This window comes from Saccopteryx leptura, chromosome X, assembly GCF_036850995.1.
Source record: "Saccopteryx leptura isolate mSacLep1 chromosome X, mSacLep1_pri_phased_curated, whole genome shotgun sequence".
Taxonomy (NCBI): Eukaryota; Metazoa; Chordata; class Mammalia; order Chiroptera; family Emballonuridae; genus Saccopteryx; species Saccopteryx leptura.
The window spans coordinates 44,664,123-44,677,218 of NC_089516.1; the positions used below are offsets into that span (position 1 = coordinate 44,664,123).

Genomic DNA, 13,096 nt, shown 5'->3' on the forward strand with positions numbered 1-13,096 from the left:
GGTATCTGGGGGAAGCCTCTGTGAGGGAGGTGACACTTATTATTTGTGTCTTCTTTTAGAATGTAAGCCCCTTGCCTGACCTGTGGTGGCGCAGTGGATAAAGCGTTGACCTGGAAATGCTGAGGTCGCCGGTTCGAAACCCTGGGCTTGCCTGGTCAAGGCATATATGGGAGTTGATGCTTCCAGCTCCTCCCCCCTTCTCTCTCTCCTCTCTCTCTCTCTCTCTCTCTCTCTCTCTCTCTCTCTCTCTCTCCCCCCCTCTCCCTCTCCCTCTCCCTCTCTCCTCTCTCCTCTCTCCTCTCTCCTCTCTAAAATGAATAAATAAAATAGAATGTAAGCCCTGTGAGGAACCAGATTTGGGGCTGTCCTATTCTCGGTTCCATTCAATGCTGAGAACATCTAGTACACTAGGTGCTCAATAAAGGTTGGATAAATGTATTTAACAAACAGAGTATCTACTATATGCCAGGCACTGCTAAGGACTTTAAAAATCTTAGCTCCCATTCTTCACAACAAACCCTATGATGCAGGCTCAGGGAGTTGGATGTCACCTACCCAAGTTACTCTGATGGAACATGACCAGGTCAGTTTCCTCCCAACCACCCCCTCCACAGGCCCTGAAGGTGACCCCAGCTGGGCCTCTGGGACAGTGGATATCCCCAGTTCACTCCTTGAGAATCCTTTCCACATTCTTGTCACTTCTCTTTCTCACTTCCCTTGTGCTAACTTTCCTTCCCCATGCTGACCACAGGGAGCCTCCCTTTCAGGAAAGAGGAGGTTGGGTCAGGATGAGGAATGAAGAAATTACCCCGATGCCCACTCCACCATGCTGAGCATGCCATACTTGTTTCACCTTTGGTCATCCCCATGAGGTTGGTCCTGTCATGTAGAGTGTGATTTTACCGGTGAAGAAACAGGGTCAGAGAGGTTCAAGTGACTCGCCCAAGGTTCTACAGCTAGGAAGTCCATCTTGCTGCAAATTCCTATGCTCCATTTCCCTCCAGTAAGAATTTGTTCAGAGAGCATTGATTGAGTGCTGAAAGGTTACTGGGCGGGGCGTGGGGTGCTGGGATTACAGTGACAAAACATAACCAAGAGTGAGACAGGAAATAGGGATGTGGGGAGAGGAGGTGGCTCAGGGACAACGGTGACAAGGGAAAGGTGGGAGCTGAAAGGACCTGCCCTCCCCCCAGTTGCTGCCCTTTGCCCTCCCAGTTCCTCCTGTCCCTGGTTCCTCTTTCCTACTGAGTCCCAGAGCAGGTCAGCTCACATAAAACCAGGCGGAGCTGCAGGAGTGCAGCGCCCAAGATGCCCACCCCAGCACAGGCTGCTTGGTTGCTGCTGCTGCTGCTGCCGCCACTGCTTCTGCTACTCACCCTGCCAGCCACAGGTGAGTGCCTGAGCCCAGCTGGCCCTCATGGGTGCCCAGGCACACCACACCCCTGACCAGACCCCTTTGTCGTCCCCCCCCAACCCCGGTACAGGCTCAGACTCCGTACACTGCTTCACCGAGTATGAGGAATCCTCAGGCAAGTGCAAGGGCCTCCTAGGGGGAGGCGTTCGTGTGGAAGACTGCTGTCTCAACCCTGCCTATGCCTTCCAGGAGCCTGGCAGCAAGTTCTGTCAGGCATGCAGGTTAGGGGAAACCTGGGCTTGGGGGAAGGCAACCCAGAACTGGGCTCTCCTCTGGGATTTGCAAGGGTGGTACCAGGTCCTGATCCTGACCATAGCTCCGGGCTTCTCAGCCTCGGTTCCACTGACATTTGCGGCCAGAAAAATTATTATTGGTTGGGAGGGGGCCAACCTGTGCATTGCAAAGTGTTTTGTAGCATCCCTGGCCTCTAATTAGATGCCTGTAGCAACTTTCTGCACCAGTTGCAACAAACAAAATGTTTCCACACATTACTAAATGTTCCCTGGGGTACAAAATCACCCCTGGTTGAGAACCACTGCTATAGTTTACATATATTGAGTACTTTCTGCATACTGGAAGCTTTATGGATGGATTGCAGCTCAGATATTTCTGAAGGTTGCTGAAGTCCCCTAATTGTGATGACAGCTCATATTGAGCGCTTACTGTATAAGATGCATTGTGGAGGCAGGAAAGAGTGGGGAATTCTGAAGACAGCTCCAGGCCCCTAATTATGATGACACTTCACATTCATTGAGCACTTCCTGCATACCAAGTGCATTGTAAAGGTCAAGGGCAGCTGGAAGATTTCTGAGGGTAGCTCAAGTCTCCTAATCATGATGCCAGCTTACATGTATTGAGCATTTACTGTATCCCAGACATATTGCCTAATTGCTTACTGTATATCCCACATAACTGTGGGGAAGGAGAGCTTGGGGATTTTTTTGAGGGCAGCTCTGGGTCCCTAGTCACCTCGGCAATTCACATCTCTTTAACATTATGCTGTGCAGGTGTTTGAGGATAGAACTGGGATATTTCTCTTGGGTTCTCTGAGCTTACTGGGATGATGGCTCCTATTTAAGCACTTCCTGTTTGTACAGTGGTGGCCTAGTGGGTTTCTGACAGCAGTTCTGGGCCCCTAGTCCTTACATTTGCTTACTGCATACCTGGCACTGACCTTGGGGAACTTCAAAGGGTAGCTCCATATCCCTGATCGTGAAGGTAAATGGTATTTATTAAGTACTTACTGTGTGCCCGTCCCTTCCCGTTCAGTCCCCTAACATCCTTAAGAAGTAGGTACTCTCATTTCACACATATTTACCCCACATCCCCATCTATAGCGGCCCACACTCTTCAGTCCTCTACACTATCATTGCCAGCTTGCACCAGGATGGGACATATGTGCTTCTCTCTGCAGGCCCCCACGATGGTCACCATGGTCCCAGTGGTCCCCCTGCTCAGTGAGCTGCACTGAGGGCTCCCAGCTGCGGCACCGGCGCTGCATAGGCCAGGGCGGACAGTGCCCTGAGAAGGCGCAGCCTGGGGCCCTTGAGTGGCAGCTGCAGGCCTGTGAGGACCAGCCGTGCTGTCCTGGTGAGGAGGATTAGCAAGGCAGACATGCACTGCCTGTTACCCAGCGCTGGGAACAATTGGGACAGAGGTCCTGAGGGTGGGACTGTGCCTGATGTTTGTGAGACCCTAAGGAGAAGTCAAGTGTGGCTGGAGGAGAGTGGTAGGAGGTGAGGTGAGAGGGAGCCTGAACTCTGTGGGCCATTGTGAGGACGTTGGTTTTTATTTTGAGTGACATGGGGGCTCTGGGCAGAGGAGAAACATGCTCTGACTTGGGCGAACCAGAGGAATCAGTGTGCCGGTGACTGCAGTAGTCCAGATGAGCAGTGATGGTGGACCGAGTGTGACAGAGGATGCAGGGACAGGATTAGCTGATGTAGGGTACATGAAGAAGTGAGGACCCCTGAATGACACCCCACCTCCATCCCATCCCCCTCTCTTCTCTCCCACAGAGATGGGTGGCTGGTCCAACTGGGGGCCCTGGGCTGCTTGCTCTGTCACCTGCTCCAAAGGGATCCGGACCCGTCATCGAACATGTGATCAGCCCAGCCCCAAGTGTGGGGGCCACTGCCCAGGAAAGGCACAAGAGTCAGAGCCCTGTGACACGAAGCAGGTCTGCCCCAGTGAGTGAGGGCAACCACAGGGCACTGGAGCAGGCACCCAGGATGGGTCTGAGGGTTAGAGGAGGGAACTGCCAGGGTGGGAAGACTTCAGCATGCATGACCACACTTGGCCTCCCCTACCCCACCTCACCACAGCACACGGGGCCTGGGCTGCTTGGAGTCCCTGGGGGCCTTGCTCAGGCTCCTGCCATGGTGGACGCGTCGCACCTGTGGAAAGACGAAGCCGCACATGTTCTGCACCTGAGCCCTCCCTGCAGCCTCCTGGAAAGCCATGCCCAGGGCCAGCCTATGAGGAGCGGGTCTGCAGTGGCCTGCCGCCCTGTCCAGGTACATAGGCATAAGGCCTCTGACACATGACACACTGCTCTTGATTTGGGCACAGATGCTCTGTCATTTCGTGGCGTAGATCTTAGACCATTTGACCACTGAGCTCTTTGTTTAGGGACGGTCTGCCTCTAGGGCCTAGGGGCTGAAGGGGGGAGACTGAGGTGGCCTTTCCTCACTCCTGTTCCCCCCCTCAACAGTGACTGGAGGCTGGGGACCATGGGGTCCAGTGAGCCCCTGTCCCGTGACCTGTGGCCTAGGCCAGACCTTGGAACGACGGACATGTGATCAACCTGTGCCCCAGCACGGGGGCCCCTTTTGTGCCGGTGACGCCATCCGGACCCACATCTGCAACACAGCTGTGCCCTGCCCTGGTCAGCACCTTAAGATGCACTATTTCCATGCCTGAGCCTCCCACCCTTCTCTGCTGCCCAGTTCCTGCTGCTAAGGCCTTGTTCCTGCCTCAAATTCCTCCATTCCTGCCCCCAATGCCTTGGCTGTACCTCTGATCCCCCATTCCCACATATGATCACTCCCGCTCCCTCCCCCAGCACTCATTTCTTCCCTTCAACCCCCTTGCTGGCTCCCTTCTTTGGTGTGAGCCCCTGCTGCCTCTGTCTCTGCAGTGGATGGAGAGTGGGGGCCGTGGGAGGAGTGGAGCACCTGTGTTCGCCCGAAGATGAAACACATCAGCTGTGAGGAGATCCCTGGCCAGCAGACACGCTCAAGGAGCTGCAAGGGCCGCAAGTTTAATGGACATAGATGTGTTGGGGAACAACAGGATATCCGGCACTGCTATAACATCCAGCGCTGTAACTGTGAGTGCTCCTCAGACGATGCTATGAGAGTGGGCAGCCCATGAAGTGACAGGGGTTTCTGACTCTGTGCCATGGACCCCATGTCCCTGTAGCCTCTCTCTCACCCCCTAAGTCCAACAATTCTGACTCATAACTCTTTTCTCTCATTGCAGGGCAAGGCTCGTGGTCAGAGTGGGGTACCTGGGGGCTGTGCACGCCCCCGTGCGGACCCAACCCCATCCGTACCCGCCAGCGCCACTGCAAGGCCCATCTCCCCAAGTTCTCGTGAGTGAGGAGGCAGAGTGTGCCTAAGAAGGGGTGATGAGATTGCTATGTCAGCGTTCAGGGCGGGAGAGTTAGCTACCCCCTGCCAGGGCTTCTACCACTGGGCCTAAGGTGACTGCCTTACTGAGTGCCATTTCCCAGATGCAGGAAGTAGTGGAAACAAAAAAAGCAGCTGAGAAAGAAGATATTGAAGGAAGAGTTTATAGCCTCTGTGTCCTTAAGTCATACTCATTCAGTCACTCAGCCGTTCTCCCACTCACTCAGTCCTTCACGTGTCCATTTGCTTTGCTCTCTGTTACCCATGCTTTGATTGGCTTGTTCAGCCACTCAGTCTCTCATTCCTTTTCACTTATTCATTCCTCCAGTCACTCATGCCTCCACGAGTTACTTGCTGTCTCACTCAACGTCTCACTGCTCCCAGGCACTCTAAGTAAGGCCTTCTTGGCAATAGTTGCAGACACACACAACCTGGACCCCAAGAGATCCGGGTAGGCAGGGCCCTGACAGAAGGCATATGAGCAGTGGTTGGTAGGTGGAAAAGGGACTGTCACCTCAACCTGGGTCTGGGAAACTGATCAGGCCTCTAATAGGAAGGGGTCAAGACTGTGTGAGTCGAGTCCTGGACACAGGTGGTCAGCCACTCAAAGAGCTTCCTGGTAGCCAGGGTGGCCCAGGTGTGGGAGAGGGTTAAAACACTCACTTATCCCTTATTTCCATATAACGTACATCAAGCTACTAGATTAAGTGGCTTGCTCCCTTCTCATGGAAGGCCTACAATCTGGAAAGTCACGTCCAGCGGTGGGTTTTAGAGTGGGTCCTGAAGATGAGTTAGGGGTGTTGAGTGGAGGCAGGAAGGACTTGACAGAGTGAAAGAATGAATGGAGAAAGGGCTGATTGAGAAAGTCAGGATGTGAGTGAATGGAGGGCTTGCCTAGTGAGAGAAATAACCCAGGCAAAGACCATTCTGGACATGGGACTGAGCCGGGGTAGGGTAGAAGAGAGAGGTTGCCTTGGGCAGAGATTTGGGCACAACAGCAAGGCCTTGAATGTGGGGGCAATCATTTGTTTTTTCCAGTGGGAATTGGGAAGAGCAATGTAAAAGGGTTTGGGCTGTAAGAGAAGGTAGCTCATGTCAAGTAGTAACAACCACTGCCATTTACTGAGCACTTAAATGTGTATACCACTCTGAGTAGTTTACCTGAATTAACTCATTTATCCTCACTCAGCTCAGTGAGGTGGATATTATTATTATTATTATTTCCATTATTCTCTTTTTTTTTCTGAAGTTGGAAACAGGGAGGCGGTCAGACAGACTCCCGCATGTGCCCGACCAGGATCCACCCAGCATGCCCACCAGGGGGCGATGCTCTGCCCATCTGGGGCATTGCTCTGTTACAACCAGAGCCACTCTAGCGCCTGAGGCAGAGGCCATGGAGCCATCCTCAGCGCCCGGGCCAACTTTGCTCCAATGGAGCCTTGGCTGCAGGAGGGGAAGAGAGAGATAGAGAGGAAGGAGAAGGCGTGGGGTGGAGAAGCAGATGGGCGCTTCTCCTATGTGCCCTGGCCGGGAATCGAACCCGGAACTCCTGCACGCCAGGCCAACGCTCTACCACTGAGCCAACCGGCCAGGGCCCCATTCCCATTTTTCAGATGAGGGAAAGTAAGGCACAGGGAAGATAAATAAATTGTCCAATAAATCAGTTAAAAAATAGTGTTGAGCACATAGTATGCACTCAGTAAGAATTTGCTGAATGCATTCTTGCCTTCCCTGAGCTTCTCCTCTCCATTTCTCCCCTCCTGTCTCAGGCCTACTGTTACCATCGTTGAAGGTCAAGGTAAGAAGAACGTGAGCTTCTGGGGGAAACCATGGCCACTGTGCGAGATGCTACAGGGGCAGAAGGTGGTGGTGGAGGAGAAACGGCCATGTACACACGTGCCTGTCTGCAAAGACCCTGAAGATGAGACGTTTTAATACCTTTCTTCCACTCTGATGCCCTGACCTCCCAGACCTCAATAAACCAGCTTTTTCCCCACAAGTGGGGCAATAGCATCTTCTAGTCCAAAGGATACAGCACAGGCAAAGTTGCAGTGGCCTGTTGTGAAACACTGTATTTTCCACTGCCACAGTTTGCAGGAATGAAGGCGAGTATCCATCCCCACTGCCGGAGCCCCAGTGTCTGCCTCCCACCCCCACCCCTCAGTGCCTGGGTGCACCCAGCAGTCCCTCTGCAGAGCTATGTGTTATGGGTTTCCTGTTTTGGCTACTTGGCCTGCCAAGTACTTTCTGATTGGCTGACAGGCTTGTTAACCGTCTGGTTCCTAAAGCTCCCTGGGTTCCCACCCATGGGAGCCTCTGGCCTGGCAGATTTCACATCAGCCCTGGGTGAACAGCAGCAGACAACAGAGGCGTGTCGAGTGGGCACCCTGCTGCACCAGCACCTGCACCCATACCCACACACTCCCAACAGCTCAGCTCCAATGCTGCAATTAGCGGTGACAAATAGCTCCAGGGCGGGAGAGTGAGGGGCAAAGAAGTGCCTATGAAGTGCTCTAAGCTGGGGGAGGGGCAAAGAGAAACTAGAGTCAGCATCTGCCAGGAAGAGCCCAAACCCAGATACAGATTCTTTTTTTATTATTATTCATATTTTTTAGAGAGGAGAGGGAGAGAGAGAGAGAGAGAAGGGGGGAGGAGCAGGAAGCATCAACTCCCATATGTGCCTTGACCAGGCAAGCCCAGGGTTTTGAACCGGCGACCTCAGTGTTCCAGGTCGACGCTTTATCCACTGTGCCACCACAGGTCAGGCGATACAGATTCTTCTTAGCATATTTTCATTCAACACTTATTAGCGTAGGCATCTGGGGTGAAGAAGGGCTAGTAGAAGGAGAGGGCATCTGAACAAGGGAACAGACTCAGAGTAGGTGATCTTTTCCTTTGAACACTTACTCAACACATCAATGCCTGCTGTATACTAACAATAGTCCTGAACATTGTGGGAGATAGGGAAGAAGAGGAGTCAGAGTGGTACATGTCTCCACAGTGAAGAAAATCAACCCAGACATCCTTAGCATTTGCTCATTCATCTTCTACATGAATACTGGTGAGACAAAGCATAAGCATCATCATAATTATGATACTAGAGAGTACTTGCTGTGTGCCTGGTAGTGTTTTAAGCCTCCATAGTATGAGTTCATTTAGTCTGCAATGAACCTATGAGTATCAGTATTATTATCCACATTTACCAAGAAGAAAACAGACCCAAAAGGTAGTGGGCTGGACATTTCTGAAACTCCATGTCAGGAGTGGAGTTTAGGACTTAGTGCTGTGAGGGGGGTGGGGCACCTCTGTGTGGGAGGGTTCATATGGAAGATTTATGATACCCGGAATCTGTCAGGATATTCAGTTCTCTGGGTTGATTTCCTCTTGTGTGAAATGGTTCAGTTGATGGGTTGAAATGAAGACAAAGTTGATAAATATTTGGTCATCCTGGGAGGAATAATCCAAAATGAGGAATCTGGTTGCTAATACAGAATATAAGAAAGGTATGTGTTTTTACAAGAAAATGGAAGTTTGTGTACATGTAGTGTGAGACATAGCTTTGTGTATGTGTGATGTACAGAACTATGGTTGTGTGCAAATATTAAGGATGTACTGAGTGTATGTGCATGAGTGTGAAGTTACAATCATGTGTTCACCATAACAGTGTGAGTTATAGGGGGGTATGCATGCACACATGCGCATTACAGCAACATAGATATGTGTGTGAGTTATAAACAGGTACACACAACAAAGAAAAACATTCTTGGAGGCCCTTTTATTTTTTTTTTATTTTTTTTTATTTATTCATTTTAGAGAGGAGAGGGAGAGACAGAGAGAGATAGAGAGGAGACAGAGAGAGAGAAGTGGGGGAGGAGCTGGAAGCATCAACTCCCATATGTGCCTTGACCAGGCAAGCCCAGGGTTTCGAACCGGCGACCTCAGCATTTCCAGGTCGACGCTTTATCCACTGTGCCACCATAGATCAGTAATATTTTATTTATTGATTTTTAGAGAGAGGGGGGAGAGAGAAGGGGGGGAGCAGGAAGCATCAACTCCCATACGTGCCCCGACCAGGCAAGCCCAAGGCTTCGAACCGGCAACCTCAGTGTTCCAGGCAATTTTTTTAAATTTTCTTTTATTAATTTTTTAGAGAGGAGAGAGAGTGAGAGAGAGAGAGAAGGAGGAGGGAGGAGCAGGAAGCATCAACTCCCATGTGTGCCTTGACCAGGCAAGCCCAGGGTTTTGAACCGGTGACCTCAGCGTTCCAGATGGACGCTTTATCCACTGCGCCACCACAGGTCAGGCAAGGCCCTTCTTTTAAATTCCTGCTGGAGAAGATGGAGGCAGTGCAGAGGAGCCTTACCTCTGCCTCAAGGAGTTGAGACACTTCTGGGAGGAATCCTCATTCTGCTACAAAACAATCTGCAAAAATATTAATTCCTGGAAATTGAGCCACTTGGAGAAAAGAAATGATGCTGAGGTCCTCGGTACTAGGAACCTGGAAATGAGGCCCCTGGGAAGAGGCAGGCTGGGGACAAATTCCTGAGGAGCCAGAGGTCTGTAGACCTGCAGCTGCTCCTGTTCCCCAGAGAGGGTGCCATAGGTCTCTAGTACAATTTGTTTGCTTCAGTTAACTGAGCAAAAAACTGGGGAGCACATACTTAAAAATGCTGGGAAATACCCGATTCTTGAGAAGAGTTGGAAATGAAATGCCAGAGAGGGCATCCAGGAGAGCGAGGGCATGAATGGCCAAAGCAAAGGCCTGGGGGTGTGACTAAAGCTGGCTGGGATGGAAGTAGAGGAAGTAGAGGACAGTTTGGAAGTATTTGACCTGAGGACTGTGGGAGGCTGGGAGAAGAGAAGATGGAACCCAAGTCCTGAGGGAGGACATTTCCTTGGTCCAAGATGAACCTTGAGGCATTGGGAGGGGAGGACATTCTTGGCAGAAGTGACAGCACATACAAAAATGGAGGTTGTCTCTCCCCACCCCCCACCCCATAAGAGGTGAGTCAAGTGATCATTTTTAGTTTGAAGGCTGGCACTCTGACTCCAGACCCTACACCATTGTTTAAATGGGCCAATTTCTAACGTACGAAGAATGGACACATGATTAAATGGATGATTCACCTGAAAATCCTGCAGGATGAGACTCCAAATTTGCCTACTTAACATATCTTCTACGTCACTGCCATCATCAGTCACTATGGCCCACAAGGCCCTGCCCTGCCTGTTACTGCTGACCTCTCTGGCCCCATCTCCTGCCACATTCCCCTTGATCATTTTGTTCCAGGCACAGTGGTACCTCTTTCTGGCACATTCTAAAAAAAATAAATGTATGGATCACATAGTGAAAATGACTCCTTAGGAATGAGTTGGAATTCTCAAGTCCCTTCATCTGTAAAATGGAAATGATATTAACTACCTCATAAGATTGTTGGGAGGGTTGGATAAAATACATGTAAACAGCTCAGTTAAGCATTGGGTCCAATCAGCCAACACAGGATTATTTTAAAATAGATTAGTTCTTTCATCATCATGAGGATCTTAATAGGAGCTGACAATTGTTTTCACAGCCCACCTCTGTCCAGACTATAAAGGCTATTTGCTCATGTGGCAAACATTTGGCACTCACTGTGTGCATACCTTAAGATAAGTCTGCCTCTGTGGAAAGTTTTGTGGTGCAGAGGGAGACAGCCATGGGCACTAATGATACCAGGTGGTTATCATGGGTTTTGGCTGTGTCCAGGGCAAACGATTAAGGGTGTAAGGACCCAGTGTGTGTGTAAAGGGAAATATATGGACAACACCAGGGCTAGAGTTCAAGGAATGTGTGTGTGTAGCTGATCTAGTTTTGTCCATCATTGTCTGTATGTATTTTGTCTGGGTGTGCATACTTGTGTGAGTTTCCCTGGTTCTCTGTATGTTGGTGTGGTGCCTGTGTACATTTGTAAGTGTATATATATGCATGCACGTATGCCTGCCTGCCTATGTGTGTTACCCTGGGCTGTGTGTGTGAACCTAGATTGGTGTATGTTCTCTGTACATGCCCCCATGTGTTTCCTTATTTGTGTGTGTCTGTGTGTGTCTACATGAATTTCCACGTATGTATCATTCCATGGGGGCCGCTAGCCCCCTAGGGCAAGGGTGTGTACCCCTCCCAAATGTCCACCTCCACCTATATATAATGCCATCTACATCTTCTCCGCACCTCTCTGCCTAGCTGAACCTGTGTGTACGCCGGAAACTGATCTCCCTGCGGGAGGTACTGCTTGTGACCCCACCCCTCGCCGTGAGGGTGTTATTTCTCTACTTTCGTGTTTCCAGGTGTGCCTCCATTCCCAACCCCACATGCCTTCTGTGGTGAATAACATCACTGAAACCCGAGGAACTATGGAGGGTCCTGTGTATGAATCCGACTAGGTGTGAAGACCAGAATGAGGCGGGGTGGGGGGCTGGCCTGACCGCTCACTCCGACACTCCCGACAAACAGCCACCCTGCCCCCACACCCCAAATTGCGCATCCCCAATCAGAGGGGGGAAGGGAACAGGATGCGGCGTGGCGCGTGCGCACTGTTCCGTTCAGCACCGCGGACAGCGCCTTCGCCCCCGCCTGCTGGCGCACGCCACCGCCGCCCCAGCACTGAAGGCGCACTGACGTCACTCGCCATTCCTCCTCAAACTCCCCTTCCCGGTAGCCTTGGTCGCGTCCGCGCTGCCGCCGGCCCAGTCGGACTGTACCACACGAGGCGCGAGATAGGGAGGCACGGGCGCGACCATCCGCGCTGCGGCGGTGGCGACTCAGCGCTGCCTCAGTCTGCAGCGAGCAGGGGAAGAGTCGCGTCGTGCCTGAGAGCGCAGCTGTGCTCCTGGGCCCCGCGCGGTCCGCCCTCGCGGCTCCTGACCAGACTGCTCCTAGGACCCCCTGCCCCTCGCCGCAGCCATGAACTACCTGCGGCGCCGCCTGTCCGACAGCAACTTCATGGCCAATCTGCCAAATGGGTACATGACAGACCTGCAGCGCCCGCAGCCGCCCCCGCCGCCACCTGCTGCCCCCAGCCCTGGAGCCACGCCCGGTCCTGCGACCGCCACTACAGAGAGGGCCTCCTCGGCTGCCCCCATGGCCTCTCCGGCCGCCCCTAGTCCTGGGTCCTCTGGAGGCGGTGGCTTCTTCTCGTCGCTGTCCAACGCGGTCAAGCAGACCACTGCTGCTGCAGCCGCCACCTTCAGCGAGCAGGTGGGCGGCGGCTCTGGGGGCGCAGGCCGTGGGGGCGCCGCCGCCCGGGTGCTGCTGGTCATCGACGAGCCCCACACCGACTGGTAAGCCACTGCCGCAGAGATCTCCCCGTGGGCCTGGGTCCCCAGATGGTTCCATGATGAGCAATTATCGAGCACCACTTGTGTGTCCAGCACCTGACCCTCTCACCTAAACCCTTTTCCTTTAAATTATTATGCTTGGTGCTTCTTGTGGGCCCCGCCCTTACCAGCCCTCCCCCCACCCCCAAAGACTTCTCGACCCATACAGGGAGCAGTCATCGGGCACCTGCTGTGTTCCTCCTTCCCAAAAGCCTTGGCTTCCATGTATCCTGTGAACATTTGAGAGCTCATGTGCCTCCCAACCCTCTCACCACAGGCCTTGTCCTCTAATGGATCTTGTGAGCATTTATCAAATACCTGCAGTGTGCCTCAACAGGAGCCTTTCTCCAAGGCCTTTGGCTTCCATGAATTTTGTGAACATTCACTGAAAGCTTGACATGTGTCCTGTCCCCCTCAACCCTTGCCCTAAGGCCTTCTCTCTAATAGATCTTGTATTTATCCAGACTAAGTTAAGTGCTCTACCCCAGCCTTCTCCTTAAAGACCATTTAAACTATTCAGTGGACAGTGATTGAGTGCCTGCTGTGTAGCCCATCAAAGCTTCTCACCAAAGGTATTGCCTTTAATGGATCCTATAAACCTTTATGGAATGCCCTCTGTGTGCCCCAACCTCAGGCCCCCTTTCCAAGGACTTATTTCTTTAAATAATCTAGAAAGCTTGACGTATGCTCCATTCCC

At 52.0% G+C, this 13,096-nt stretch overlaps 2 protein-coding genes across 3 annotated transcripts in view; both read left to right on the plus strand.

Annotated features, from left to right (window-relative positions):
• The first annotated feature begins 1,101 nt into the window (after positions 1–1,101).
• Positions 1,102–7,045, plus strand: CFP (complement factor properdin). Its single transcript, XM_066357139.1, has 9 exons — positions 1,102–1,390; positions 1,485–1,635; positions 2,829–3,004; positions 3,433–3,603; positions 3,739–3,930; positions 4,128–4,301; positions 4,554–4,745; positions 4,898–5,009; positions 6,816–7,045. Exons 1-9 carry the CDS (start codon positions 1,309–1,311, stop codon positions 6,979–6,981), a joined length of 1,416 nt encoding a protein of 471 aa, XP_066213236.1. The 5' UTR covers positions 1,102–1,308; the 3' UTR covers positions 6,982–7,045.
• Positions 7,046–11,877: 4,832 nt separating this feature from the next.
• The window catches only part of SYN1 (synapsin I), a 55,774-nt gene continuing 54,555 nt past the window's right edge, over positions 11,878–13,096 (plus strand). For both annotated transcript variants that reach the window (XM_066356910.1, XM_066356911.1), the window contains exon 1: positions 11,878–12,363. In XM_066356910.1, coding sequence (XP_066213007.1) covers positions 11,987–12,363 — 377 coding nt within the window. In that variant the 5' untranslated portion in view covers positions 11,878–11,986. The remainder of the gene's footprint in view (positions 12,364–13,096) is intronic.